The sequence below is a fragment of the Excalfactoria chinensis genome, chromosome 26, assembly GCF_039878825.1.
Source record: "Excalfactoria chinensis isolate bCotChi1 chromosome 26, bCotChi1.hap2, whole genome shotgun sequence".
Lineage (NCBI taxonomy): Eukaryota > Metazoa > Chordata > Aves > Galliformes > Phasianidae > Excalfactoria > Excalfactoria chinensis.
This window is the reverse complement of record NC_092850.1, coordinates 1,130,655-1,157,187: the sequence shown is the minus strand read 5'-3', so window position 1 is coordinate 1,157,187 and position 26,533 is coordinate 1,130,655. Positions and strand designations below refer to the sequence as shown.

At 59.4% G+C, this 26,533-nt stretch overlaps 3 protein-coding genes across 5 annotated transcripts; 2 read left to right on the top strand and 1 right to left on the bottom strand.

Annotated features, from left to right (window-relative positions):
- The first annotated feature begins 1,433 nt into the window (after positions 1-1,433).
- On the top strand, positions 1,434-9,173 carry FSTL3 (follistatin like 3). Its single transcript, XM_072357619.1, has 5 exons — positions 1,434-1,572; positions 4,664-4,849; positions 6,702-6,917; positions 8,072-8,299; positions 8,405-9,173. Exons 1-5 carry the CDS (start codon positions 1,506-1,508, stop codon positions 8,455-8,457), a joined length of 750 nt encoding a protein of 249 aa, XP_072213720.1. The 5' UTR covers positions 1,434-1,505; the 3' UTR covers positions 8,458-9,173.
- Positions 9,174-10,681: 1,508 nt separating this feature from the next.
- On the bottom strand, positions 10,682-12,336 carry PRSS57 (serine protease 57). The gene is made up of 5 exons (XM_072357449.1): positions 12,239-12,336; positions 11,975-12,128; positions 11,732-11,876; positions 11,189-11,449; positions 10,682-11,110 (listed from the first exon to the last, which is right to left on the bottom strand). The coding sequence occupies exons 1-5, from the start codon at positions 12,291-12,293 to the stop codon at positions 10,823-10,825; spliced, it is 903 nt and encodes a 300-aa protein (XP_072213550.1). The 5' UTR covers positions 12,294-12,336; the 3' UTR covers positions 10,682-10,822.
- Positions 12,337-13,287: 951 nt separating this feature from the next.
- PALM (paralemmin) lies at positions 13,288-26,062 on the top strand. 3 transcript variants are annotated; one of them, XM_072357445.1, is made up of 9 exons: positions 13,288-13,469; positions 20,624-20,672; positions 21,440-21,520; positions 21,621-21,751; positions 22,362-22,482; positions 22,614-22,635; positions 22,940-23,002; positions 23,931-24,062; positions 25,264-26,062. In XM_072357445.1, exons 1-9 carry the CDS (start codon positions 13,465-13,467, stop codon positions 25,815-25,817), a joined length of 1,158 nt encoding a protein of 385 aa, XP_072213546.1. In that variant the 5' UTR covers positions 13,288-13,464; the 3' UTR covers positions 25,818-26,062. The 3 variants fall into 3 exon arrangements, with proteins under 3 accessions (XP_072213546.1, XP_072213548.1, XP_072213547.1); XM_072357446.1 differs by lacking the exon at positions 23,931-24,062 and having other exon boundaries at positions 13,291-13,469; XM_072357447.1 differs by lacking the exons at positions 22,940-23,002; positions 23,931-24,062 and having other exon boundaries at positions 13,290-13,469.
- Positions 26,063-26,533: the final 471 nt, after the last annotated feature.

The window sequence follows — 26,533 nt, the reverse complement described above, 5'->3', positions numbered from 1 at the left end:
GTGCTTCCCTTGCTACCAGGCCCCTCCATCCTCCTGTGGGACAGCAGGCGCCTTGCCGTGCCCTACAGCACACACTCTGCTCACAGACAATGTGGCACTTCAGGCCCCAAGGGTCTCCTTCAGCGATGCTCTACAACTTACACCAAAGCCAAACCCAATTCTGCACTCCCTTGGGTTGCAGAGGGAGAAGAGAGGGGAGATTGACCTCAGTGGAGAGCCAGCATCTCCCCGTTCCCATTGGCTGGCAGGGAGGGATGTGGCAGTGGCAGCAGACACAGTCACCCTGCCTGTGGTTCTGCTGGCATCACACCCCTTCCCAGCCATGTGGTCACTGTGTCTTGCTGGACCCAAACTGCACGCAGGCAGATCCTGCACCAGAGTGATCTTCTCATGCTGTGCTGGCATCCAGCTCGGAGCGAGGCGGCTGCTGCTGGAGCAGAGGGGTGGTGCGTGCTCCCCAGGGCCATCCATATGGGGCCCCTTCTCCTGAAAGAGCCAGGCCAGATCTGCTGAAAACATGACCTCAGCTGAGGCCAGTGCAAAGGGTAACGTGTTCCCCTCAGCTGCACAGTGTGGAGGGACAGGGAGGTTCATGGGCTGGAAAAGGCCCCTGGAGCAGCAGCAAGGAGGAGTGAGGCAGGAGGGGACCATGTGGCCTGGCTCTCTGCTCTGGGATGATGGTTGAGGATTCTGGCTGCACCCCAATACACAGTGTGCAGTGTTGGCATGATGGCACTGGGCAGGAGACCATATGACGTTGGGCAGGACCCCCTCTCTCAGTGACAGCGTGTGTTGTGGGGGGTACATCCCCCCCAGACCTTCTCCTTTTCCCCCTCATTGTGCAGGGCTTGCTCTGACAAGGGCTGCTGCTGCCAGAGGAAGTGGGACGTGACAATGCCTCAGTTTCCCTAACGGCACAGCGTGGGTGATGCCGGGCTGTGGAGCTGCACAGCTGCTTGGGAAGCAAAGCTGAAAGGAACCACACGGCACAGACCCAGCAGGGTTCTGAGGGTTCAGATGGGGTCGGGGGGCTCACTCTGGCCGCAGGGGTACAGGGTCAGGCAGGTGTAGCACCAACCCCAGCAGCAACCAATTCATCCAGGTCTCCCCATGCAAAACTCGCTCCTCCTGCCCCAACCCTTTGTACGTTCCTCGGCCCCCCATGCCCAGGGGTGCCCCAAAAGCCGGCTGTGCCACTGCCCCCTCTGCATCGCCAGCCGGGGCGATCCAGCTGCGGACACACAGACACGGGGACACGGGGACACACGGACTCGTTCCCCCCACGCCATCACCCCTCACCCCGTGCTCCCCGCTCCCCCCCTTTCCCCGCTCCCTCCCCGCCGCCCCGTCTCCCCCCCGTCCCGCCCGCCGCCCCGCCCGGTGATTCACACCGCCCCGCCGCTTTATAACGCCGCCGGCCCCCGCTGCCGCCTCACAGCCAACAGGTCCCGGAGCGTCCCGGTTGAGTCCCGTCCCGCCGCCGCCCGGCCCGGCCCGGCCCGGCCATGCCGCTCCGGCTGGCGCTTTGCCTGTTCGTCCTCTGCAGCCTCGCCGGCGGCGACGCCGCTCACGGTAAGAGCGCTCGGGCCGGGAGGAACGGGGGCAGCCGTGCCCGACGGGAGCTGATGCGCCGCGCCCCGTCCCGTCCTACCGGCAGGTGCCTGGGGCGGGGGCAGGGGCGGCCCCGAGTCCCGGCTCCGTTACCGGGTTGTCCTCCGCTTTGGTCCCATCCGTCCCGAGCCCTCGGGTGCTGGCTGAGGGCTGGTGTTGAACCTGAACCGGGAACGGGGCTCTGCTGCCGGTTCCGGAGGCTCCTGGACCCTCTCCATCCTATTGGCCTCTGTCAGCATCGGTTGTGGGGCACAACGGTGGGCAGTGAGTGCCCGGCTGGGCAGTGTGACCCTGCTGTCACAGCCGTACCAGGGCAGTGCCACGGCTCCAGCACGGGGCTGGAGGTGAATGCAGCCATTGGAACTGCCCATCCTGCAGAGAGTCCCACAGAGGGTTTTGCTGCTCATGGTCCATCGAGCTCCAGTGCTGTGCAAACCACTCCGCTAGGTTGGGAAGGACTGGGAGCCACGGCCAGTTCATGGCTTGGGTGTGGAGTTTCCAGCTCCAACCCCTCCCTGTTCAGATGACTGTGCTGGCAGCTTGTACGGGCACTTGTTGGCATCCAGGCAACTTGGTGGCCATGTCCATGTCTGGGTTGGTTGGGACCCCTGGGCTCCAGTCACCTTTCCCAGCCCTTCTCAGCCTCTCTGTGCTCAGCTGAGGTTGCTGCCTGCCAGCACCGCTTCTGCAGCACTGCTGGAGTTTCCATCTTCCCCTCCATACGATCACGTTTGTCTCCATCACTCACTGCCAACATGGGCAGGGAGCAGCACTTCCAGGACAGCACTGCATTGAGGTGCCCCAGAGGGCAGAGGGGCTCTTAGGAGGTGGTGCAGCCTTCAGAATCACGGGCAGCATTACCCCAGACTGTGGGATTTCCTCTCTCTGCTTCACAAGGTTCCATTCAAACACTGAGAAGCCCCAGGTGTGAGCTCTGTGTGCAGCCTCTGGCTTGAGCCCGTGTCCTATAGGCTGCTGCAGGTGAGAGCATGGCAAGTGATACAGACAGGGAAACCCAGAGGATGGGGTGCATGGGGAGCCCCCACACAGCCTGAGCCATGTCCCCCTTCCCTGCCCATGGTCTGCTGCTTTGAATATGTGGGTACATGCGTGGAGATGGAGCAGAAGGTGGGAGCTGCAGGGTTGCTGCTCCTGTGTCAGTGGGACTCAGCCCCGTGGAGGTATGAAAGCAGCTCCTGCATCCATGTGTCACAGCTGACCTCTTGCTCAGCCTCCCTGCGGTTCCATGTGAGCACTGGACTGCCAAGTGCTGTCCCATCCACTGCTGCATAGCTGTGTGCTGCCAGGTGTGCTCACAGCACAGTCCAAAGCCCTCCTGCCCACTGCTGCTGGGGCACAGTGAGGCTGCCATGCAATAAGGGAACGCTGGAACCACAGTGCTGGGGTGAAGGCAGGAGGTTCCCATGCATGGCATCCAAGGGAGGCTTCGCGTTTCGATATGTTGTTGGTTTTGCTTAAAGACACGCGAGCAGCCAGCTCACTTTCTGGTGGCAATGATCCTGCAAATGAAGCTATTTTGGAGTAACCAAAGATCCCTGCTGGGATGCTCTCAGACTTACACACTTATCTCCTGGGTTCTGCAGGCACCAGGAGGCTTTTGAGTCTCACTGGGGACTATAGAACAAGGCAAGGTCTGGCTTTGCTTCCACGCTCTCACTTTCCTGGCACAACATGCATCGCATGATGACAATTTCCTGGGCTGTTTTAATGCAGCTCCAGGCTCCCTGATGGCTCTTCCCTGGAGGCCTCTCCCTGTGGGCATCAGGCACCCATGGGCCATAGAAAAACCATGGGGAGCTTTGGGACTGGGAAGCTCTAGGCTTGCAGCGTGCATGTGGGCAGGTGCTCTTGGCATGAGTGCACCCACTGTTGGCAGTGGGAGCAGACCCAGCAATAGAGTGAACCTGACCTGGGGCTGCATTCTGCTCTGCCTCCTGGCCTCCAGCTTCCCCTACAGCAGCACCCATTTGCAGTGTTCAGGCTGCTAATGGAGCTTCTCTTACAGTCCAGAAGGAGCAAAAAGCCAGCAAGCTTTATACAGGGTCCTCAAGCTGGTGCTAAGACTCAAAGGATGTCAGTGCAAGTGCCCCATAGCAGCAAACACGGCTCCATGTGCCAGCACCCAGCATCCAACAGTGCTGGCATTGCTGCAGCCCTGGGTGCTTTGGGTGCGTGGCTGCTTCTGGAGAGCTGGGTAATGTAAGGGGAATTGGGATGGCAGGATGGGTATCATGGAGGACAAATGGGCTTCAAAGAACCATTGGATAAATACCCAGAGGGTGCAGGGCCACGTTGGCACCGTGCTGTGCTCCAAGGTGCCCAGATGTGAGCTGCTGGATGCCCACAGGGCCAGTGGGCTTTGTTCCATCCATAGCCACGTTAATAGGTTCAGGTCCTTGCATGGAGCTGCCACCTCCACAGCAGCATTCCCTTGTGGAATTCCAAAGCAAAATGGGGCTGGGGGGAGCTGTGGTGGGGGGTGCTGATGTCCCCATGGATGAGCCTTTGCTTTGGAGGAGAGCAGCTCCAGCTCCGTGCTGGTGTCTGGCAGAGGGATCCGGCCCTTCCCCCAACCCCAAGCACATCTTTAGCCGTTTAACAGACCTCAAACGCAACTAATGAGAACATAAACCCAAATAAGCGTCAGAAGAGGCTGCTTTGCAGAGGCGGAAATTGCAAAGGAATCACTCACAAAAAAAAAAAAAGGGGAAGAAAAAAAAAAAAAAAGAAAAAAGCAAAAAAATAGTATAAATGATTTGCTCATGAGGTTAAGGAACAAACAGGCTTTTGACTCAGTGGGATCGGATGCCGCTGGGCTGGCTGTGTCCCAAGGGCTGTGTCAAGTGCCCTGTTCACAAAGGCAGAGTGTGTGGGGCTGCGTGCTGCAGGGATGGTCCCTCCGTGGGGCTGGTGGTGCACTGTGAGCTGGGCAGGGGGGTGCTGGGAGGTGCGTGGGGATGTGAGGAGATGCTGCCTGCTTGCTGCCAGGCATCACACAGTGCCACCCCATCCTCTGCCCTCTGCCCTGCAGGTGGGATCTGCTGGCTGCAGCAGGGGAAGGAGGCCAAGTGCACCATGATCCTGAAGACAGGAGTGACATGGGAAGAGTGCTGCGCCAACGGCAACGTGGACGTGGCCTGGTCTAATTACACCTACCCAGGCAACAAGATCAGCCTGCTGGGCTTCCTGGGGCTGGTGACCTGCCATCCATGCAAAGGTGAGTGTGAGGCTGTGGGATGGAGGCAATACTTTGGGGCTGAGCTCCGTGCTGGGGGTGGCACTGAACCACGCAGCAGTTCCCGATGCCATTCTATTATTGATAGACTTTGTATTCACGGGAAGATGCCTTTCTTCCCCTTTGCTCCCCCTTCCTCCTCCCGACGAAGCCAAGCGCGTATGTGTGAGATGGTTTTACATAACAGACAGTTCCAAAAATGGAAACCCTCCAGCTGTGAGTTCCAGGCCTTCCAGATGTTTTGGCACATGCCACAGGCACGGATCCCCTCTCAGCACTTGCGTGGTTGTGTGAGAACCCACTGAGGACCTGCTGACCACAGGAATCAGGAGCAGGTCCTTGGAAGGTCACTGAGTTATTTGCTTAAAGAGGGGTGGGGAGAAATGCTCTTAAGAAAACAACTCCTTCCAATGCTTCCAAGGTCCCACTGCAGCCCCATGCAGCCCCAGTGCTTGGGGTTGGATTCTACACCCCATGAGACACGTGGCAGGTGCTCAACAGGGATGGGGGTGTGCAGGGCAGCCCATAGAGGGGCACTGTGGTTGCCCAGGCTATGGAAGTGGGACCTCAAAACAAAGTGGCCATGGGGTAAATGGGAAAGCTCTGCTGGTCCAGATGGAGCTGGGTGGGCTCCCTAAGCTGAGGGCTGGCTGCTGGGGGGTTGCTCCAGGAGAACCATAGCTGGGCGCTGGGGGCTGCTCTGTGGCTCTGCTGGGAGGTGAGATTCCTGGCTGTCCACCCCCCCCCCCCTTGGTGCCAGGTTTGGGGTCATCATGGGTGGATGCTGCTGCAGTGGGATGGATGGACCCCACTTAGGTGTGCGCCAGCCGCGCTGTGCTCCCCTCAGAGCTGTTCAGAGCAGGTCCCAGCTATGGAAATCACAAAGCAAAGCAGGAAACTGCCCGTCTCCCACCGGGGAATTTCTCTTGGGAACCTTGGCCAAGCAGACAGGGGATTTCCCCTTCCCCCTCCTCCCCTCGCTGTCTCCCGAAGTGACCCGGTTGCTGCAGGGAAATCCCCCATCTTTATCTCCCTGCTGACATCTTCCCAGCACACACCCTGTCTGCAGGAATCCCTCCTGCTCTGGGGTGAAGCTGGGGCTGGGGAGGGCTCTCTTCCCTCCTGCTGGGTGTGATGGAGCTGGGTCCTGGTGGTTCCCTTCTCCCCAGGTGGCATCTGTGGCCATTTGGAGGCAGAGATGAGGGGCTCCCAGCCCTGACCCTTCCCCCCCCCTCCCCTTGCAGGCTGTCTCCTCCCTGTCCTTTGCCCCCAGGGATGAGGTGGCTGCAGGGTCCCTTTGAGCCCAGTGCTGTCCTTGCAGGGAGGCACCCAGGGGACAATGTGTCCATCTGTCTCTCTGGGAAGCGGATGGGATGGGGGGTAAGGGGGGGAGATCTGCCGCTCTTTGCTGTGACCTGCTCTTGTGTTCAAGTCACGGAGGCCTGGAGCAAAACAGGGCTGGGTATTGTCTGATTAAAGCAGAGCTCTTGATTGCCCAGACAACTTGCAAAGCCCAGTTCCTTCTGGAGGATCTGGGGCCTTTACAGAGATAGAATTTTTTCCATTGCATAAGAAAAAGAAATGTTTCCTTCCAAAAAAATAAATCCGTAGAAATGAATTAGCTGGTGCTGATCTGAGGGCCAGCTCTCTGGCTGGGTTAAGTGTTGGATGATGGCTCTGTGCTGCAGCCAACGACCTGCTCCTCTGCAGCTCTGAGCAGATCCAGATGCTGCTGCGAGAGCCGCTTCGTGCTGCAGGGGCCCAGGGGCAGCTCCAGGTAATGCTTTGTGGGTGCTGCTACGAGCTGTGATGTTGTGCTCCCCTCTGTCCACAGAGAGCTGTGAAGGGGTGGTGTGCGGCCCCGACAAGGTGTGCAAGATGAAGCACGGGAGGCCCCAATGTGCCTGTGCCCCTGACTGCTCCAGTCTGCCCCGCAAGCTGCAGGTCTGCGGTTCGGATGGCTACACCTACCGTGATGAGTGCGACCTGCTGACAGCCAAGTGCAGAGACCACCCCGACCTGGAAGTGATGTACCAGGGCAAATGCAAAAGTAGGTTCTGCCATACCCCTGCCTTGCTCCCGGGGTCCCCTACCCTGTGGCTCTCGCTGCTTTCAAGCTGAGTCTAGGAGGGAAGAAAGGGATGAGCAGCAATGAGCTCCCCCCACACATTACACAGCTTGGCAGTGATGATGAGAAGCTGCGCTGCTCTGTCATGTTGTGCCAGCACGCTGGGTCACCATCCCCACCTCTCTCCTGCCCCCACACTCTCTATCAGTCTGGCCATCGGGGAGCTGATCCTGCCCTGTGCTGTGCAAACAGAGCTCCCCTCCCATGGGAACAGATCTGCAGGCTGGGTTTGCTCTGCATGGGGGTCCAAGAGCAGCCCCCACCTGCATCTCTCTGCCTGGGGTTAACTCATGGCTGAGCTCGCTGGCCCAGCATCGTCCTCACTGCAGGGTGGAGCAGCAGAGCTGGCACTTGTGGCAGCTCAAACCGGGCGGCCAAGGAGCTGCCTGTGATGCTGGAGCAGCTCATCAGTACGATGGGGGATTCAAACTTTGCTGCAGCTGGGGAATAGCAGTCCGTAAAATGTCACTTCCAAACATCGAGCCCCTTTTTTTTGTTGTTTTGTTAAAGAGAGCAGTAATCCTCCTCTGCCCTGCCAAGAACTGTCAGAATTATTATGATTATTTTCGCCAGCCCTCCTCTCTGAAATGCTTTGCCTGTCAAGCTCTGGACTGCACAGTAAAATTTGGGGCAAGAAATGTGAGTTGCAAGCTGGGAGCTGCAGATGCCAAGTCTCCTTCCAATCCAGCAGGAAAATAGAGGGTGGAGGAGGGAAGGCTTTGAGCTGTTTACAGCATCCGGGGCGTACGGTGGGTCTGCTGTATCCCAGGGCTGCTGGTGTGCAGAGCCCACAGGATGGGGTGCATGAGCTCCCTGCTCTCCTATGGGGCTCAGAGCCCTCCCCGGGTCCCAACCCACCCTGCTCCCTCTGTAATGCATAGGGCCGCTCATCCTGGCCAGGTGTTGGTGGCCAAGCCAGCTTGGGAACTGCAGTGAAGACGTCAGTTCCCTATGGCATGCATGATTCCTGCTTCCTCACTGCTTCCTGGGTGCAGGGGCCATGGGAGCGGGATGCTGAACTTCACAACTCGCTCTATATAAGATGCTGAGCTTCAGCCTCGTGTGCTTCCCCTCAGAATCCTGCTCCAGCGTGGTGTGCCCCGGCACCCATACATGCGTGGTGGATCAGACAGGCAGCGCTCACTGCGTGATGTGTCGGACGGCTCCATGCCCTGAACCCACCAGCCTGGATCACGCTCTTTGTGGCAACAACAACATCACCTACCCATCAGCGTGCCACCTGCGCAGGGCCACGTGCCACCTGGGGCGCTCCATCGGCGTGCGGCACTACGGGAGCTGCTCGGGTAAGAGAAGGGTCAGGCAATATGGCCATCAATGGGGCTCTGTAGGGCCGTACCCTCTTTATACCCACTCACTCCTTTTCCCCTTTTCTCCCCTTATCTTCCCAGCCTCAGCCAGGTTCTCCCTGGAGACGGACAACGCGGAGGAGAACTACGTGTGAATCCTTCCTCCGCCGCGAGGCTGCGGCCGGCAGACAGGGGCATTATATGTGTATACTGTACAAACCATATACCTGATATTTATTAAAGAAGGTCCTTATTTATATCTGTATGCTACGCAGATGCAGAGGGACGGCTCCTGGCCGTGCCTGCTCACATCCCCTGCACTGCTCCGTGCCCAGGGCATCAGGGGAGCGCCTGCACTGCCGCACACCCCCCCTCACCCCCCCACCCCATAACGTGTCCTTGGACGGCCGCCCCGGGGCTATTTATTTTTGGATTGAATTCTTGGTACTCTGCTGACGTTTCTGGCCAGGACCTCGGGGTCGAGTAGGAATCTGCTCTTTATCTTTCCCCGGAGGGGTTCAGCCCCAGCTGCCAGCAGCACGGAACGGAGCGCGGAGCAGCGCCACGTTTGAGATGGATAGATCTCTATTTTTCTATGTCGTTTGTGGTTTTTTTTTTTCTCCTGAGGTTTTTATAGCAACTGATCGCATTGAGGTTCTCCCCTGCCCACCAAGACCCAGCTTCCAACCCTTCTGGAAGCAAAGCTGGAGCTGCCCTGTGGTGCTCCAGTCCCTATTCCCAGCATCGCTGCTGCTTGTCTTTTATCCATCCATGGCCAAACCCATATGGAAGGCAGGGGGCTGCTGGGACACCCAGCCCCGCATCCCCCATCCCTCTCAACACCCTCTGTATTTATTTTAACTTCCTCTCTCTCTCTTATTGTTGTGTGTGCGTTGTGATCCGTGTACGAACCATCTCATCTCTTGACACCTCGCCTTTATATGAATGCCGTATACGTAATATATATATATATATATATATAAATACCCTATTTTCTATTTTTGTATGGTTTGTGTTCTGGTTGCTGAGGCAGGCGTTATAGGAACGTATACATTTCCTATTCCTTATCATTTAGGAGCATTTTATGACTGTGTTACAATTTGGATTATGATTAAAGAAAACGAATAAAAGCTTCTGCTTTTGTTGCATTGCTCCACTGCCCTGGAGGCTGCTGCAGCCCTGCAATGGAGGAGCACTTTCCTCTCTGTTACCTGCAATGGAAGCTGGCTGGAGAGACCTGTGATGAATTGGGTTTATAACCTCAGTGCTGGCCCCGCTGGGTCAGCCTTGGCTTGGTGGAGTAGCAGGTGAAGCCTCAGCTCAGCCCCTGCTCCATGGCTGCACCTTCCTGGGCCACCAACCACATCTGTTTCAGCTTTGTGTCATGGTTTTTCCAACCCAGCCAAGTCTGTGAGCAGCAGCAGCGAGAAAGGAAAAGGGAGAGAGAGAGAGAAAGAGAGAGAGAGGCAAAGAGCAATGCAAATCAAATGTGTTCCTAATATCAGTGTGTGCCGTAAGGGTTTGGTATTTCACAAAACAATTCCTGCCATTAATTGAGTCCTGATGTGCAAAGCGGAGGCGCAGGAGCTGGGCTGCAGCCTGCAGAGTGGCTTTGGTGGCTCCCAGGGTGGTGCTGCTGTGGCCCCAGCTGTGTCCTTGTATGTAGAGATGGGGGAACAGAATGGCTGCAGGGTGCCCCTGCCTGTGGGATGGGTGTTGGGGAGCAGCCGTGGGGCTCCGTGGGGCTCTTGGTGCCATGCAGGTCTGCAGGAGTTGGGGTGGCTGCATCTCACAGCCCCACAGTACCGACCTCGTGGCTCTGGTGCTGACCCATGCCATGCAGCAGGAATGGGCTGCAGCAATGACATTAGCAATGGCAGCGAGCAAATGATTTCACCTTCCAGAACAGCTCTGGGAGTCAGACGTCTCCTTCCCCAAGTGTTTGGGTGGTCTGGGGTGAGCTGGGACAAACACATCAGCATTAGGAACACCCCGGGGCTGGCAGCCCTGCTCTGGCATCATCCTCCCATGGGACCCATAGAGATCTGAGGTTCCCCTGGCTCTGGCAGCCTGGCAGCATCCATCCTCTGCTGGACATCCCAGGTATCCCCAAGGCCACCACTGGGCTCCCTGCTGTACAAACCATGAGGTTGTGAGTAGGTGAGGCTGTCCCTTGGTCTGTCCCTTGTTCTCTCCCTGCAGGGCTCCTGTGGCAGGATCAGGGTGAGTTTGTGCTGGGGTGGAGAGGGGGGGAGCGTCTGTAGGGTTTTCTCCTACCCCAGAGCTGAGCTGGGGCCCCATAGGAGGTGGGAGTGAGACAGGAAGAGAGAGGGCAAACAGACAGAGGTCTGGGAATGAGGTTTTATTTAGGGAGGAAAGTGGTGATGCAGCAAGGGGGGGAAGTGTGGCACTGGAGTTCTCTGTGCAGCCAGGGGGATGCCGGGCTCCTCACTACCATCAGCCCCCTCCATTGCCTTGGAGCACGCAGGGAAACTGAGTCAGGAGTGATGAGCCCTGGTGTCAGTTCCCATTGAACATCAAACCCCTTGGGGCTGGAGGGGGATGTGAGAGGCCTGACCTTCCCCACCCTACTGCTCCCTGGTCCTTCCCCACCTCCCCTGGGCCCGGTTTGTGCTTCCCCTGCCCATGGGGCTGGCGGTGGCTGAGCACAACGTGGTGCACCCACTCGACGTAGTTGGAGATCCTGGTGTAAATGTCGGGGTACCGACGGTCCCCACATCTCTCCCCAGAGAACGAGACGACACCGTAAACCTTCCCCTTGAGGACCAGGGGTCCCCCAGAATCACCCTGTGATGGAGAATGGATTAATAACAACCCTATGGGCCAGGGAGGCTGGGAGGGCTGGGATGGGTGCGTGGCACTCACCGCACAGACTCCTTGCAGCGTGGCATTGCGGCTGGCCCCGCACAGCATGTTGCCTGAGACACGGCCCTTCCATAGGGTCCGACACAGGCTCCTCTTGACGATGGTGGTGTTGACCTCCATCAGCTGGATGGGTCTCTCGCCGTAGTTGGAGATGTCCCCCCAACCCAGCACGGAGCAGAGGGTTCCAGGCTTCAGGTCGATACGTGGCCGGGGCAGGCGGATGCGCTTCACAAATGCGTTCAGCTTGGCCGTGTCGTTTAGCTGGGCATGGAGGGGGGGCACGGCTCCCTTCCTCTTCCACACAGACCCCAAGGCAGAGCCCCTCCCCGCTGCTCCTGGGCCCCTAGCCCGGTTCCCACTGCCCCGTTGAGCTCCCAGCGTGATCCCACGTCCCGGCCCTTCCAAATGAAACCAGTGCGCTCCGGAGGCAGGAGGTGCCCGGAATGCGGGCATCATCCATCCCGGGGGCAGCACTTCTTCGGAGTACACTGACACCTAGTGTCGGTCCCCAGCCCAGCCCGTGGCACCGGGCGCGGGGCTCACCCTGAGCAGACGGATGTCGTTGTCCACCGTCCGAGGGTCGTAGAGGGGATGAGCGATGGATTCCTCGATACCGAAGACCTGCTGGGACTCCTCGGGCTGCTCCAGGCTGTGCGCTCCCAGCACCACGCGGACGGAGGGGTTGAGCCTAAAGGGGGAGATGTGAGGAGGGATGGGAGACCCCGAAGGGGGTTTGCTCCAGGGTGGGGGTATCCGTGTGAATGGGACCGGGGGGAAACCACTCACCTGGGAACGGGGCAGTGGGCGGCTGTCATCACCCACCTGGGCCACACCAGGAAGCCCCCACAGAAGTGCTGCCCGTCCATCTGGATGGAGGCGATGAATGGCCGTGAATGCGGCACCGCTGCCTTTCCCCCGATGACCCAAGTGCTGTGAGCACCTGTTGGGTGCAGGCAGACAACAACCTGCATTTACACACCCAGCATTTGCCCACGGGTGCAAAGTTCCCAGCGCTGCTCCCAGCCCTCCCAGCCACAACCTTCCCATCACCTGCTGGACCCAGCGCAGAGCTCCCCAGGCTGAGGATGAGCAGAGCAGTGAGCATTCTGGTGCAGCTCGGGCCACCACCACCTTCTGTGGGGCCACCTGAGGATGGGGGGGGGGGTTAAATAACCTTGCAGGGCGGTGCTGTGGGCACAGAGATACCCCTCTGCTTCCTCCTCTCAGTATTGCCGCCTTGTGCAATCGTTTTGGATGGAGATATGCAATGCTAAGGGGTGATGGAGGGTTCGGTTTTGCTGTCACAGAGCTGTGGGGGCAGCCTATGGCCTGTGGCACTGCCCAGCAGCTTTCCCTGGAGCGGAGGAGAGGCTGCTTGCTGGGAAGAGAGTGGATGAAGGAAGGAAGGGAGAAAGCAGAGCAGCTTCCCAGCCCATGCCTGGCTGCTCTCATGCCTTGAGCTAATTGGGATGAAATCCCCCATGGCACAGAGGGTACAAGTGAGAACAGAGCCCCGCCATGGCCCAGGGACACCTCCCAGGATGTCCCCAGGGCTGACGGTGGCCTGGTGCTGTGTGCTGTGCTGCCTTTCATCCCGACCAGCTGCTGCCCCTGCTCTGCATCCCCACGGGTACAGGCTTGAAGGGATGGGGGTCGGAGAACCGGGGTGCTCCTGCTGCAGAGCTGGGGCAGATTTCTTAATCCCACCGTGGCTTGCAACTTGTCCTGGGCTTCCTGTGTCAGTTTGCCAGGGTTTACCCAATGCAACCGTCACCGGGAAATGGAGGAGCTGACAGTGGGGGCAGATATGGGGGCATATCTAGGGGGGGATTGCCGTTGGCACCCTCAGGGCTGCGCGATGTGTTGGGAGCAAAGCCTCCGGCACCCCTCCTGCCCCTCCTGCCCCTGCCCTCCATCCTCGGCGGGGTTCGGGCGGCACCCACGGCCCCTCCATTGCGCTCCCCATGATCGGGACCCCCGCACCCTTTTAAACAGCCTCGGGGGTCTCCCGGGAACGGCGGCAACGCGGAGCGGCGGGCGGGGAGCGCCGCGCCCCGAGGCCGGGTTGAGGGGCGGTGGCAGTGGCGGACCGCGCCCGGCAGACGGAGCTGTGCGGGAGGCGGGAGCACCGGCGCGGCCCCGACATCCCTGCGCATCCCGCAGCCCCGCCGGGGATGCCGCCGCCCGCCGGGCCCTGAGCGCCGGGACGCCGGCGGCTGCCGGCCACGCTCCGCCACGCCTCGCCCGGCACGGACCCAGAGGAACCCGCCTGGAAAATGGAGTGAGTACCGGAGCCGTTCCCCGCGGGACCCCCACACCGGGCCGCGGGGCTCCCCGCGCTGCGCACCGCAGTGCCGAGGCGGAGGCGGCACCCGGGTGTCGGGGTTCGGGACCCCCCCGGTGGGGCTGCGGGGACCCGTTGACGGAGGGTCGAGAAGTCGCTCGCATCAGTTTGAATCGCCCCTCGGCGCGGGGACCCCGCACCCCACTCGTGCGGCTCGCATCCCCCCACGCTGCGGGTCGGGGCCCTGAATCACGGTGCGTCCCTGCACAGCGGGCTCGGGATCCCCACCGAGGGGCTGCAGAACCCCCGATGGCGATGGCTCAGACCCTCATAGAGCTCAGAAGGAGCTGCCCCCCCCCCTCCCCCCCGACCCCGCTCGGTTCCTGCCCTACTGCGGGGCGCCGAAGCGACCACCCGTGGTGCGTGGATGGAGGCCCCGAGCGGGTAGCAGAGCTGCGGGGCTCGAGCGTCTGCCGACAGCGGTGCGGGAGGCGGTTGGGGGGGGGGGGGGAGGGGAATGGGGTGGGAAAGGCGTTTATTTTTCTGTTTTGAACCTGTTGTTGCTGCTGTGCGTAGCTGGGGGTGAGTGGGTGGCTGGGAGCCCGCGGACCCCTCCCTTTGCACGCGGTGCCGAAGGGCCCGGCTTGGAGAGGGGGCTGCACTCCTCATCCTGCTGGGGAGAGACTCTCGGAAGCCGAGGAATGCTCCAGCGCCCTGACCTTCTTTGTGTGCTGCGGTGGGGCCCTGCCCCGGTCGGTTGGAACCTGCAGGCAGGATGGGAGCTGAGGACGGGGCTCTGTGGCCCTATCGTTCCCTTCCCTTTGCTTCCCTTTGCTTCCCTCCAGCATCTCCTGGGTTTGGCACTGAGGTCTTTCCAGGGGAACCCATCCAGCCCAACCCAGGGGTCAGTGAATGTCTGCTCCTTGTGGGCACTTTGCCCTGTGCTGATTTAACCAGGTGCTCAACCAGCACTCAACAGGCCCGGGCCATCTGCCATTTACCCCCAGTTTGGGGGAGCCCCATAGGGGTGCTGGAGGGCTTGAGGTGCTTGTTTCCTCCTGTCAGGGGAGTCTGGTTCACTGGGCCCTGGTTCACTACGCAGTACCAACAGGGGCCTGGGGGGGAGATGGATCTGGAGTGGGAATGGGGAGGGGGTCAGCTCCCAGCCAGGTGACAGCATAGATGACTGCTCTGCTCCTCTGTGCTGAGCCCCTTTATCACTGGAGGCTGTGGGATGGACTGCTGGCTGTCAGCAGGGGGCAAGGAGTCCTTCAGGGCTGTGCTGGGGCTTTTGTTTGTGTGCTGGAAATACCAGATTGTTCCTTCTTGTGTCTACAGACCCTGCTAAGGAAATGTGCCCCGGAGGTGAGAGCGTAGGGCTGAGTAGCAAAGCAGAAACCGGAGCGTTCACAGTTTCTGTTTGGGCAGCTTTGGTGCAGCCCCTTCTGGTCGTTCAGGTTTTGGCTCTTATGGAGATGAATCTTGGGATTTTGGGGCTGGAATATGTGTGCCAAAGTTGGTGGTGGTTGAAATGCAGATGTGTTTTCCCTGGGTTTATGGACAGACCTGCAGCCCCGGTGCTCCTTCAAGGGGTTTAACCAAGGGTCAGGTGTGCTCTGCAAAATTCATACCCTTGTCATTGGGATGGAGGCTTAGGAAAGTCCTGGGATCACTGGGGTCCCATGGCCAAACACTCCCAAGACTTAGGCCTGGCTTTGCAGTTGTTGATGTGTGCTGGGAAGCACGATCCTGGGGTTGGCTCTTGCTTTCCTTTAGCTTTGGCAGCAGCTGGAGGAGGGTGCTGGACACCACAAGCTTCTGCTGCCAAAGGAGGTTTGGCTAAAAGCTTCTGGCTCTTACAAAAGGCTCTGCTGGTCCCATCAGAGCTGCTCTTCTGTCCTCTGCTCGTCCTGCTAGTGATGCTGTTGGGTAGCTGGAGGTTTAGCATCTCCACTTCTGGCTGCTGATAGCTCCTTTTGACATCTTTGCACCTTGCTGTTGCTGCTCTCCTCGGGAGCCAACAGCCCTCCAGGTCCTGCTCTCTCCATCACTCCAGATCTGAACAGGAGACCCACGGGGGGGAAGAAGGGATATTTCTGCCCTTAGGGTAACCTGGGGCACTCCCTTTGGGGTGGGGCTTGGGGTCCTACACTCTCCTCCATGCACCTCCATTGAGATACAAAGCCCAGTGAGGCACTGTTCCCAATGTCCTGGAGGAAGCCATAAAGCCCAGCTACAGACAGCCACACAATGGCACCTGGGGAGCCAGGGCTCAGGGTTCAGCTCAGAAGTGCACAAGGTGGGGAAGGAACTGAAGCAAGAGTGGATTTCCTTGGGAAACTGCTGCTGGTATTCCTTGTTCCTGACCAGAAATAGCCACTTACCCCCATGCAAGGGAAAGGGAAAGGACGTGCACAAGGGATGGGGTCTGATGGAGGGCGGAAAGCTCAGGGCTGGAGGCAGAGGCGGATTCAGGAAGCCTGAACTGAGTCTGTATTTACTGCTTGCACCCGTCTGTGAGGCAGCAAGCCCCTCAGGCCCCAGACAGAAGCCGGTCTCAGGGGATGAGGATGAATCCTCAGCAGCCCTGGAGCTGCTGTTGGGGAGGGAACAATGCTGGCTGTGCTGTGGCAGGTGCTTCCTGGTGCAAAGGAGCTGGATGGAGGCTGGGGACAGGGAGCAGAGCTCTGGGCTGGGTGCCCAGGCAGGACTCTGAATGTGAACCACATCCCTATATACTCCATAGAACCTCATGTGCCCTGGTGTTCAAGGCAATGTTTGTGCCTTGTAGGACTGAGGAGAGATGTGATGCAGCCACAGTGACCCCAGTGATGGCAGGACTTGAATTCCACATCCTTGGGCTGGTGTTGGAGCTGCTGGGCTGCCGGCCTCAGTGGGTTGAGTGCTGTGCCAGGTGTGGGGAGCTCTGCTTCATTCATAAATCGTGTGGGTGTTTCCTCGTGGAGCCTCGCTCCTCTAACTGGAAGGGAGCTGGAAACCCAAGTGTTCGGAGGGCACTTGAACCATTGTTTGAAAGATCTGTAATTTTCCAATCAAACTCCCTCCTTGAGCCTCTGTTCATCAAATATTCAGAGGATCCATTTTCTCCTGGCACTTCCAGCCCACGTCTCAGCCTGAAGAATCAATCAGGCAGCTCCGCTTGTTCTAATGCATCCTGCATCTTTCGGGAGCCTGGGGCTGCCATCTCCTCCTCCCACCTCATCTCCTCCCAAAGCAGCCACTCGGGATGGGGCTGTGCAGGCAGTGGAGCTGGTGTGGCTCAAAGCAAACAGCTGAGGGGGTCCTGGCCTCCCCTTTCTGCTGCTTGCTCCCAAGCAAAGCTTTATCCATTCCCTCCTGAGCCTGCTGGGAGGGATTTGCCTTTGCTGTCGTTCACTGCAGGACTTGGGCTGTCCCTTTGCTCTGCACCCCGCTGTGAGCAGCAGCACATCAGGGCAGGGGTTGTAGTTTCCCTGCTGCAGCAGCACTCTGGACCCAGTTTCCCTTGGGTCTGGCTGTCGGCACAGGAGCAGCGGTGCAAATCAGTGCTGCTCCCTCTATTGCCCATCCTCCCAGGGCTGCAGGATGGAGTTTGGCTTGGGATGAACCCTCTCCCTTCCTTCTCTTCTGTCTCGGAGTTGAGCTGGTGGGAATGGAGCAGAGGTCGGGGGGCGGAGGAGCAGCTTGAAACGGCTCTTCACACATTTGGATGAGCTAATGGGAAAAAAAACAGAGGAAGGCAAATAAACATTATTGTTTCATGTCAGGCGGGGAGGAGACAAAAGGTCATGGGCTTCCCTTGTGATGGGAGGAAACAGCGGCATCAGCAGGGCTGGAAAGAGCTGGAGAGCCCAGGGAGGGAACACATGGGGTGCTTGTGTGCTCACACGTGGGTGTGCAGCTCCATCCAAAGGCTGCTGTTGCTGCAGGTGTGAGTTCCTGGGGCTCAGTCCCTCAGTGCCACCTGCATCCCATCGGCCTCACCTCTCATGCCACAGCCACGCAGTGCATCGACAGCTTGAGGAGCTGCTCTGGGATCGGAGGAGCTGAGACCTGAATGCACCGGGCAGAAAAGCATGAATCTATTTGCAGGAGCTCACGAGACCCGGTGAAATGAAGTGGAGAGGGGAGGGAGGGATGGGGTGGGGATGGGGTGGTTCTTTTGGTGTCTTTTCTGCCTTTGTGATTCACGAGGAGGATGGTAACTGAGCACCCGGTGCCACCGGGGTCACCTTTCCACTCCTCTGTAGTATCTCGGTGTAACGTGGAGCTCACATCGGTGTGGCTGCGGCCTCCCGGGAGCCCTATAAGTGTTGAATCCCGGCCCGGTCCCGGTCCGCGGTCCTGGCGGCCGGAGCGCATCGCATCGCGCATCCCCCGGCCGGGTGCCGTCTCGCTCGCGTTGCCATGGCGCTGTTGCCATGGCGCTGTTGCCATGGTGCCGTTGCCAGGGCAGCCGCCTCCCGGCTCCGTGCATCCGCCGGGCCCGGCCGTGAGCTGCGGGAGGGGAACGGAGGAGGTGCGGCCACTCGGAGCTGCTCGGGCTTAACCCCGAATCAGCCCCCAGCAGCGGGATCCCATCGGAGCGTGATGGCTGTAGGACCCGTTCCATCCTCCCATCTCTTCACCCCATCCCCGTGTGCAGGGGGGACCTGGGAGCACCAGGCTCTGCCCCTTCTCTGTCTATCAGGGTATTGGGGTGATGGAGAGGAGCACAGGGTTGGGTGTGGGGGGGTCTGGGCCCAGTATGGTGCAGCGAGGGGCATCCAGCCTGTTTTGTGTCTTTCCCTGGGCCAGGAAGATTTCTGGCTTTCACCCCAGGATTGCAGAAACTTTAGTAGCAAATAATGGAAAATAAAGAGGATGGAGGAAGAAAAGCAGAACAGAACGTTTCAGGAATGCTGAAAAAGCTTGGATCAGTTGAACTGTGCGAGATCCAGGAGAGAAAGAGGCTGCATTCCAAAGTCTGGGGTACGGAGAGTTGGGTTCAGAGGGCATCCCTGGCCCTGGAGCAGGCAGATGCCCTGGCATGGGGTACCCTGAGGCCATGGGCTGCTGCCAGTGTGGTCCTACAGCCCCTTGGTGTGGGGAAAGGTGATGCAGAGCCAGCAAGTTCCTCCCTGCAACCTCTGTGTGCAGTGTCTGCATGGAGCCATCCCAGCTGCCTGGGCCCAGTGGTTACTTGAAGTCCTGGATCTGGTTCTTGGAGGGGGAAGGGGAATGTTTCATCTCCTGGGCTGTTGCCTGTGGCAAAGTTAGAGCCGTGACGTGGGTGTTACGAGGCCTGGGGATGGCTGCTGCATGTCTGCTCCACAGCCCTGACATCTCCCTGCTCAGGGCATCTTGTTTTGCCATCAGTTTGTCACAGCTCCATCTCCCAAGCTTTGCAATTGGAAAGCAGTGCTGTGGTCCTGATGGTTTGGTGCAGGGAAGAGCCAGCTCAGCCAGGGTGAAGAGCAGCAAAGGGAGCGTGGATGGGGCTCACAGATGTTCCAGTGGGTGCAGCGTTGCGATGCAAGACAGGATGTGTGCTCAAAGCATCACAGCTTCACCTCAAAGTGCCCCCAAATAACTGCTATAAACGCAGCACCTTTTCCCCATCGTGTTTGTTTGCTCTCAGTTTCACCCTCTGCCAAGAACTCTGCATGCACAGAACACATGGGCAGCCCCCAGTGCTGGGCTGGAGCTGAGCCATGAGCACAGAGGTGGTGATGGTGGGTGGAGGTCACCGTGGGGCGTCACGCTTCCCACTTTTCCATCAGGAAACGTCCCTGTTGTTTCAGTGGGGCTTTCTGGAAAGTGCTGATCATTTGCACGCCATGAGAATGTTGTGCTTGAGGGGTGGGAAGGAGGGAAACAGCCTCAACACTGCACTGCCCGAGGGGGAGGTTGAGAGGGATGGTTACTGTGGGGTGGGGGGCTCGTGCCCCGCAGCTGTACCCTGGTGCTGAGCTCTGGGTGCTCTGCTGGTCCCCTCTGAGCTCACAGCCTGAGCTGTTGGCTCCTCACCAATTGCTTTCCCTGCTGTGCGCTGTGGATGCAGCACAGCCATCCCTCCCCGTCCCCACTTACCCCAGTTGAACTGGGAATGCTTCAGGCCACCAAGGCTGGCAGCCCTGAGCTGCGGCCGCTGTAGGGCAGGGTTGTCTGCTCTGCCTTTAACTGTGCATTGCAAAGCCCTCAGGCCCAGCTGGGCATGTGCAGGGCAGGACCTGCAGGCAGTGTGTCCTGTTGTCCTTCCCAGCCTCCATCACCCAGCTCCAATGCTCTCAGCCAGGGCAGAAACTCCTGGGAGGTGCGAAAATGGATCCGCGCTTCATCACCGTCGGTGGAAATGAAACCAAAGAGCTCTCCCTGCTGCCTCCTTCTGCTCAGCATCATCTATTGGAGCAGCTTCAGTGGTTGGGGCTGGAGCTCCTTGCTGGGTTGTGCGACCTCAGCCACTGTGGTGCCCTCACTCCACTCGCTCAGGGGCCCCAAAGCTCACCCTGCTTTCTCCAAGCCCCATTCCATGCACCTGCCCCCTTCCCAAGCTCTTGGGAAACGAATGGCAACCAGCCATCGCCTTACAACACCTCTGAGCCTCCTGCTCCAATTACTGCCACAGCTAATTGCTTCATTAGCATCGCCTGGCACTCAACCAGCCTGCTCCCCTCCCACCACAACCTCCCCAGGACCCCCCCGAGCAGGTGCCTGCAGCTGCACCTGGTGTTGGGTAGCACAGCTGGGTCCATGCATGTGTGTCTGTCTGTGCAGCGCACAGCCTGGAAAGGTCGCTGTGCAGGAAAGGTGTCAGCAGCCAAGGAATAGGCTTGAAATGGAAAGTGTGAGCCAGAATAGCGGAGGCAGCCAGAAGTGCTCCTCTCCAACCCTTCTGTCGTGGCCATTCCCCTCCGCACAGCATTGGGCTGTCAGCAGTGCTTGCTTGGCCCCAGAGGAAAAGAGGAGCACAAAGAGGATTGGGGTGCCAGGAGGAGATGTGTTGGGGCAGCGCTCAGCTTCAATACAGCACAGGGAAGCAGAGGAAGCAGAAGGGAAGAGCCCGGCCTTTGTCTGCACGCGCTGTCTGGCTCCACAATGTCCCCATTCACTCCCCACATCTCTCTGTGTGGGCGACGGGGCTTCACAGCTTCTCTCTGCTCTCTTTGCAGGGCTGTGGAGGCCAACACGCTTCAGCAGGAGAGGCTGCAGGCCATTGCGGTGAGTCCCCATGGGTGACAGGGTGGCACCAAAACAACAAGCGGCGCCCTCAGCCCAACAAGCAGCTCCTCCAGGGCTTGGTTCTGCACCCGGAGACCAGAGATGCAATTGGCAGCTGGGTTAACTCACGAAGCAGTGCCTTAATGAGCCCTGAGTGAGAAAGAAATGAGCATGAGGGTCTTCCCTGCCTTCTCCTAAGGGCTGAGTGCTGCATGTGATGCAGCCCTGAAAGGAGTGGGTGCTCTGCAGCAGCCTCCTGCTCCCCCATAGCATCTCCCTGCTCCCCCATAGCAGCTCCTTGCTCCCCCATAGCATCTCCCTGCTCCCCCATAGCATCTCCCTGCCCCCCCATAGCATCTCCCTGCTCCCCCACAGCAGCTCCCCTGCTGCCAGCTCCCAGCCCCGCTCGCTATCGGGCCGATCTGTGCCTCACAAAGGGCAAATTGTTCTGGGCCAGAGGAGAAAAAGAGCGGCTGACGCTTCCCTGGGCTGGGACAGACTCTGCTAAAGCAATCTGGATCGAACCCAGGATGTGCAACAGAAGGGGGGGGGGGGGTCGGGAAAGGGACCGCCTAGGGTTGGTTTCCCCTCACAGCCCGGCTCATGCTTAGCAGGGCTAGTCTGGGGGGAAGGTGACATTTAGAGGCTGGGAACAGTCCATGCTCTGCACCCTCTCTGCTCTCGGAGGTGCTGGGATGGAGGTTCCCCCCCAGCAGTTCCCAGTGTTGCCCCAACCCTGCGCTGAGCCCAGCTCTGTGTCCATCCAGGAGAAGCGAAAACGTCAGACAGAGATTGAGAACAAGAGGAGGCAGCTGGAGGATGATCGGAGGCAGCTGCAGCATCTCAAGGTGAGGAAGACTCCCCCGGAGACCCCAGTGTGTTCTGGGGATGCATCAGGACCCCCAAACCAGGAGGGTGATGAGACCGTGCCCCTCTGTGCTCCCCCAGTCCAAGGCGCTGCGGGAGAGATGGCTGCTGGAGGGGACCCCATCCTCTGCCTCTGAGGAAGATGAGGCGATGAAGAAGCAGATGCAGGAGGATGAGGTGAAGACCAAGGAGCTGGAGGAATCCATCCAGAGGTAACGGGGCTGTGCAGTGCCCAGCAGCAAAGCAGGGCTGGCTCAAGCACGAAGGGCCCTTTGTGTTGGTGTAATGGTGCAGTGCATTCCTGTGGGCTCGGAGGGAAAAGAAGGGGACAACATGGACAGAGGTGCACTGATTCACATGGGCTCAAAGCTGCAGTGTCCCCACTGTGTCCCAGAGCCATCAGGGCTGCGTGGCTCTTGGCTGGGCTCAATGGCCAGGAATGGACTCTGTTTTTCCTAGGGAGATTTGCACAGGGGTTAATGAATCTGGGCACAAAACCTGAGGGAAGTAACATTACTCCATGCCACCAGTTGTTGGCACTGTGTGCAATGGGTTGGGCTTTGTCACCACGTGGGATTGGCTGCAGCAAAGTCCGGTCCTACAGGTGCAGGTCTGGCCAAACAAGTGCATGCTTTTCCCTTAGAAAGAGCTGCTGAAGGCTGTATATATAGTGGGGATGTGTCCAGCTGAAGGGCTGCTGCTGTGCAGCAGGGGCTGCATTGCCTGCATGGTAATGGAGACATGGAGAGAGGAAGAGGGTTGGAAGACCCTTCAGGTCTGCTGTGATCCCAGCACAGCCTCATGGCTCCTGTTCTCCCTCAGGCTGGAAAAGGAGTTGGAGTCACTGGAGAACAGCAGCTCTGCTACATCCACCAAGGAGAACCTGGCTGAGGTGGCAGCACCAGCAAAGGAGAAGGCAGAGAGCATCCCCAGCGTGCAGAAGGTGGGCACAGCTGCTCCCCTGCAGGATCTGGATGGGAGGGGATGAAGCAGGGCAGGGGTTGGGGCTGGGTGTGCAGAGCAATGAATGCGTGGTGCATCCACAGCTCGTGTCATCTCTCTTCTGTTTTGCAGAGTCCCCTGAGCGCAGCCGTAGGTAGGTGACCCTGGATGCTGAATTGATGGTGGTTCCCCCTCCTGTGCTGGGCTGGGGGTGGGCACCAGCAGGACTGGGCATGGGAACAGGGCGGCCTCAACCCCACATCTCCATCCCAATGTCCCCATCTCAACCCATCCCAACGTCCCCAACCCCCTGTGATGTCCTGTGGCTGGGGGACCCCATCCTGGTGGTAGCCATGGAAGAGGCCCCATCCACCCCAGTGCCCATCCCAGGGTACATGAAGCACACGGATAAGCTGGGCATCATTTCAGCTAAGGCTGCCACTTCTCTCCATTCCCAGCTGAGAAGAAGGTCTCCAGCAGCCCCATGAAGGCGGTGCAAGGCACTGACATGATGAAGGCAGGTACGTGCCCACTTCCACGTGAGGATTGCTCCCTCCTCCCGCCCTGCAGCACCTCTCAGCTCTCTGCCTTCCATGCACAGCCCACCCCGCAGTTCTGCCACCAACGATCCCCACCGCTCGATGAGTTTCCGAGCCTGGGGCAGAGAATGTCATTTATTTGCCATCAGATGGTTCATTCTTTGCTGGAAGCCTGCGGCTGGTTCGCTGCTCGGGGTCCTCACTCTTCTCCCTCTGTTTCATGTCTCTGCTCTGGTTTAATCCTTTCCTCCTGCTCTTTTTTGCTGCTTCTTGATGCAAGGGAGCAGAACGATGCGAGGCCAGGGCTGGGGGGGGGGGGGGGGGGCGCTGCCTGAGCTTGGCAATGGGAGCAGTTGGGGCCAAAGGGCTGCAGCCAGCTCTGCTCCTGGAGAGGGTTTGCTCAGGTCTGTCGATGGCTCAGACGAGAAAGAAATCAGCTTTGGAATCTTTGGAGCAAAGCATCACCAGGATGAGGTGACAGCAGGGACAGGCAGGGAGCTGAAGGAGTGATGCCCAGGAACGGCCATCCCATGAAGCACAGTGCTCACCCTCAATGCTGCATCCCACCAGCACGAGCCTGGCTCCACGCTCAGGCCAGACAGACAGATGGACGTGGTGGCCACAGATGGACGTGGTGGCCGCCTGCCTTAATGCCCTCATTAAAGGGGCACAGCTGGGGAACACAGCACCTGTGGAGGTAAGGGGATGCCAGCAGCTCCAGGACGGTGACGGCCTCGTGGGTTCCCATAGAAGGGCCATACCTGGGATGTCACACCTGCCTCTGCCTTCACTCCTCCTGGCTGCATCCTGCTGCCTTGCTACCGCCGCTGAGCACTGCACCGCTGCGCCCACCCGCTGCTGCTCGGGAGCTCTGGGGCTGTCAATGCTCACTGTGCTCTTTGTGTCCCAGCCATGTACTCAGTGGAGATCACGGTGGAGAAGGACAGAGTGACTGGGGAGACCAAAGTCCTGTCCAGTACCACGCTTCTCCCCCAGAACCACTGTGTGCAAGGGATCAAAGTATACGAGGATGAGCTAAAAGGTATGGCCCCGTCCTGCACCTCCAGCAGGATTCAGGAGCAGAGGGAAGGGGATGAGGGAGCAGCTGCCGAGCATCCCAGTGGGCAGCAGGGTGAGGAAGGGCTGGAGCAGCTCCTGCTGTCCTTGCTGGCTCCGTAGGGCAACGTCCTGCACCCCATCCCACGTGGCGTGGAGCCATCCGATGGTGTGCACCATCCCAGGGGCTGCACATCAGTCTGTGCTGCTGGAGAGCAGAGGATCCATCCCATCTGAAGGCCCAGGAGTGCATTCCAGCAGCGAGGGAAGGGGCATCAGCACTGTGTTATCCCACTGTCATGGGCACCTCTGTCTGGGAAGGGGACAGGGCCGAGCTGTTGGGGAACCCCATGGCCCCACAGTGCCCAGGTTGGAAGCAGGGAACCTGTCTCCAGGGTGAGGAGAAGACAGAGATTTAGGGGAGAAAACACAGCTTTAGGGAGCAGTGCCTGCTCTGGGGAACCTGCTCAGATGGGGCTGGTGGAACCAAGGGACAACTGTGTCAGCAGTGAGGACCAACAACAGAGCTGTGTCCAGGTGCTGTGCAGACCTTGGGATCCATGGACTGAGTGCATCCCCAGGCGAGTAGCAGAGCACCACGGCCACTCCTGCTTTGAAATGCCCTCCATCACCTCTGTCACCTTCATCGTCTGCATCAGCACAGTGGGACCCTGCACTGCCTGGGGGCCCAGCACCCCCAATCTTAGGGATCAACTCAGCATTGAGCAGCCTCAGAGGGCAGCCCCAGCCGTGCCAGATCCTCCTGGTTATTATCTACTGCTCCACCGAGTGGGTTCTGCAGCTATTGCACCTGCAGCTATTGCACTGCTCATCACATGATGCTCCAGGTCAAGTGGAAAACGTGATGGGCTGGAAGCGCCCCTCACCATGGCTCTGCAGCGCTGTGAGCACCCAGCAGCACAGGATTCTGTCCCCCCATGGGCACTGGGATGCACTGCAGCCGGGTGCTCAGCTGGGGTTGGCAGTAATGGTGGTGATGTGCTGCAGAGCGCTGCCACAGCTCAGACACCACAGCACCAACTGGGTTTTGAAGCTCTGCAGGTACTGAGGGCTGGGAGCAGCCCCTCAGGCAGTGCTGGGTTGCCGAGCAGGAGCTGGGGGTGGCAGGAGCAAACCCTCTCCTGCAACCCCCCCTTTCCCTCACCGTCTTTCTCTTGTCCCTGCAGTGGTGCATGCAGTGAGTGCCGAGGATGGAGCTCTGCAGAATGGGGCGCAGCCACTCAGCTCCTCTGAGGTGGATGAGCTCCTGCACAAGGCGGATGAGGTGACCCTGGGTGAAGCTACGGTGAGTGGGGAGGCTCCAAGCAGTGCCACGTCCAGCCAGAAGGCAACACCACGGAGGGAGATCACGGGGCTGCAGGCAAAGCCAAGGGAAAACTCCACGGAGGGCACGGAGCCGAGCAGGGAGCAGCCGGTCACCATGATCTTCATGGGCTACCAGAACGTGGAGGATGAGAATGAGACCAAGAAGGTGCTGGGGCTGGAGGGTACCATCAAAGCTGAGCTGGTGGTGATTGAGGACGCCGAGAGCAAGCCAGAGCCAGCAAGCAAGGACCACGCACCACCCAATGGCACCGCGCTGGAGCCGGTGGCCGCCCCACTGCAAGGGGATGAAGTGCCAGGTGGGCAGAAACCGGACACCAACGCCATGGAAGCCAAGGAGGCTGAGCCAGATATGGACGCGAAGAAGCAGCGCTGCAAATGCTGCACGGTGATGTGAGCCCCCGCCGAGCCCCCTCCCCCCCATCTCCCATCCCCCCATCCCCATCCAGCTCCCCGCAGGACACAGGGTTACTGACCGGACACGGCACCCTTCTTGTTTTTCATAAGAACTGGAGAAATCCAACGTTGTGTTTGGAAAGCCTTCACCAAATGGCAGCACACCGAGGCCACGGCACCGCCCTGCCTGCCCGACCCCCACTCCGTGCACACCCCTCCAGTGCTGCGTGTGATATTTATTAGAGACCCCCCCCCCCCCCCCAAAACCTCCCCACCTCGCCACCCCTTCCCCACAGCCCTGCCCACCCCGGCGCTCTCCTGCTGGGATGCCCCAGAGCCTTCCCTCCTTCCATCCACCATCAGAAGATGACGGCAGCCAGGAGGACCCGTGCCCACCCAGCCCTGCGTGGCAGCTTTCATCTCTTCATCTCTGGCACCCATTTCTTCAGCCCAGCTCCATGCTGTTGTCTGCACTGTGATGCCAGGCCAAGGACCGGGCACGGCTCCCCCGGCACCAGCACCAGCCTGGACCCAGTTGTGCTCTCCTGAAGATCCCTGCCCCATTCACGCAGCCACCACCAGGTACCAATGTTGCCCACTGCTGCTGCTCCGTGGCCGTTCCTCCATCCTGGTGCTGGATGCTCAGCTGTGTCTGGGTGCCCACTGCCCACCCAGGGGTTTGGGGTTGGCAGATCCCAGCCTATGGGGGTGGGATGG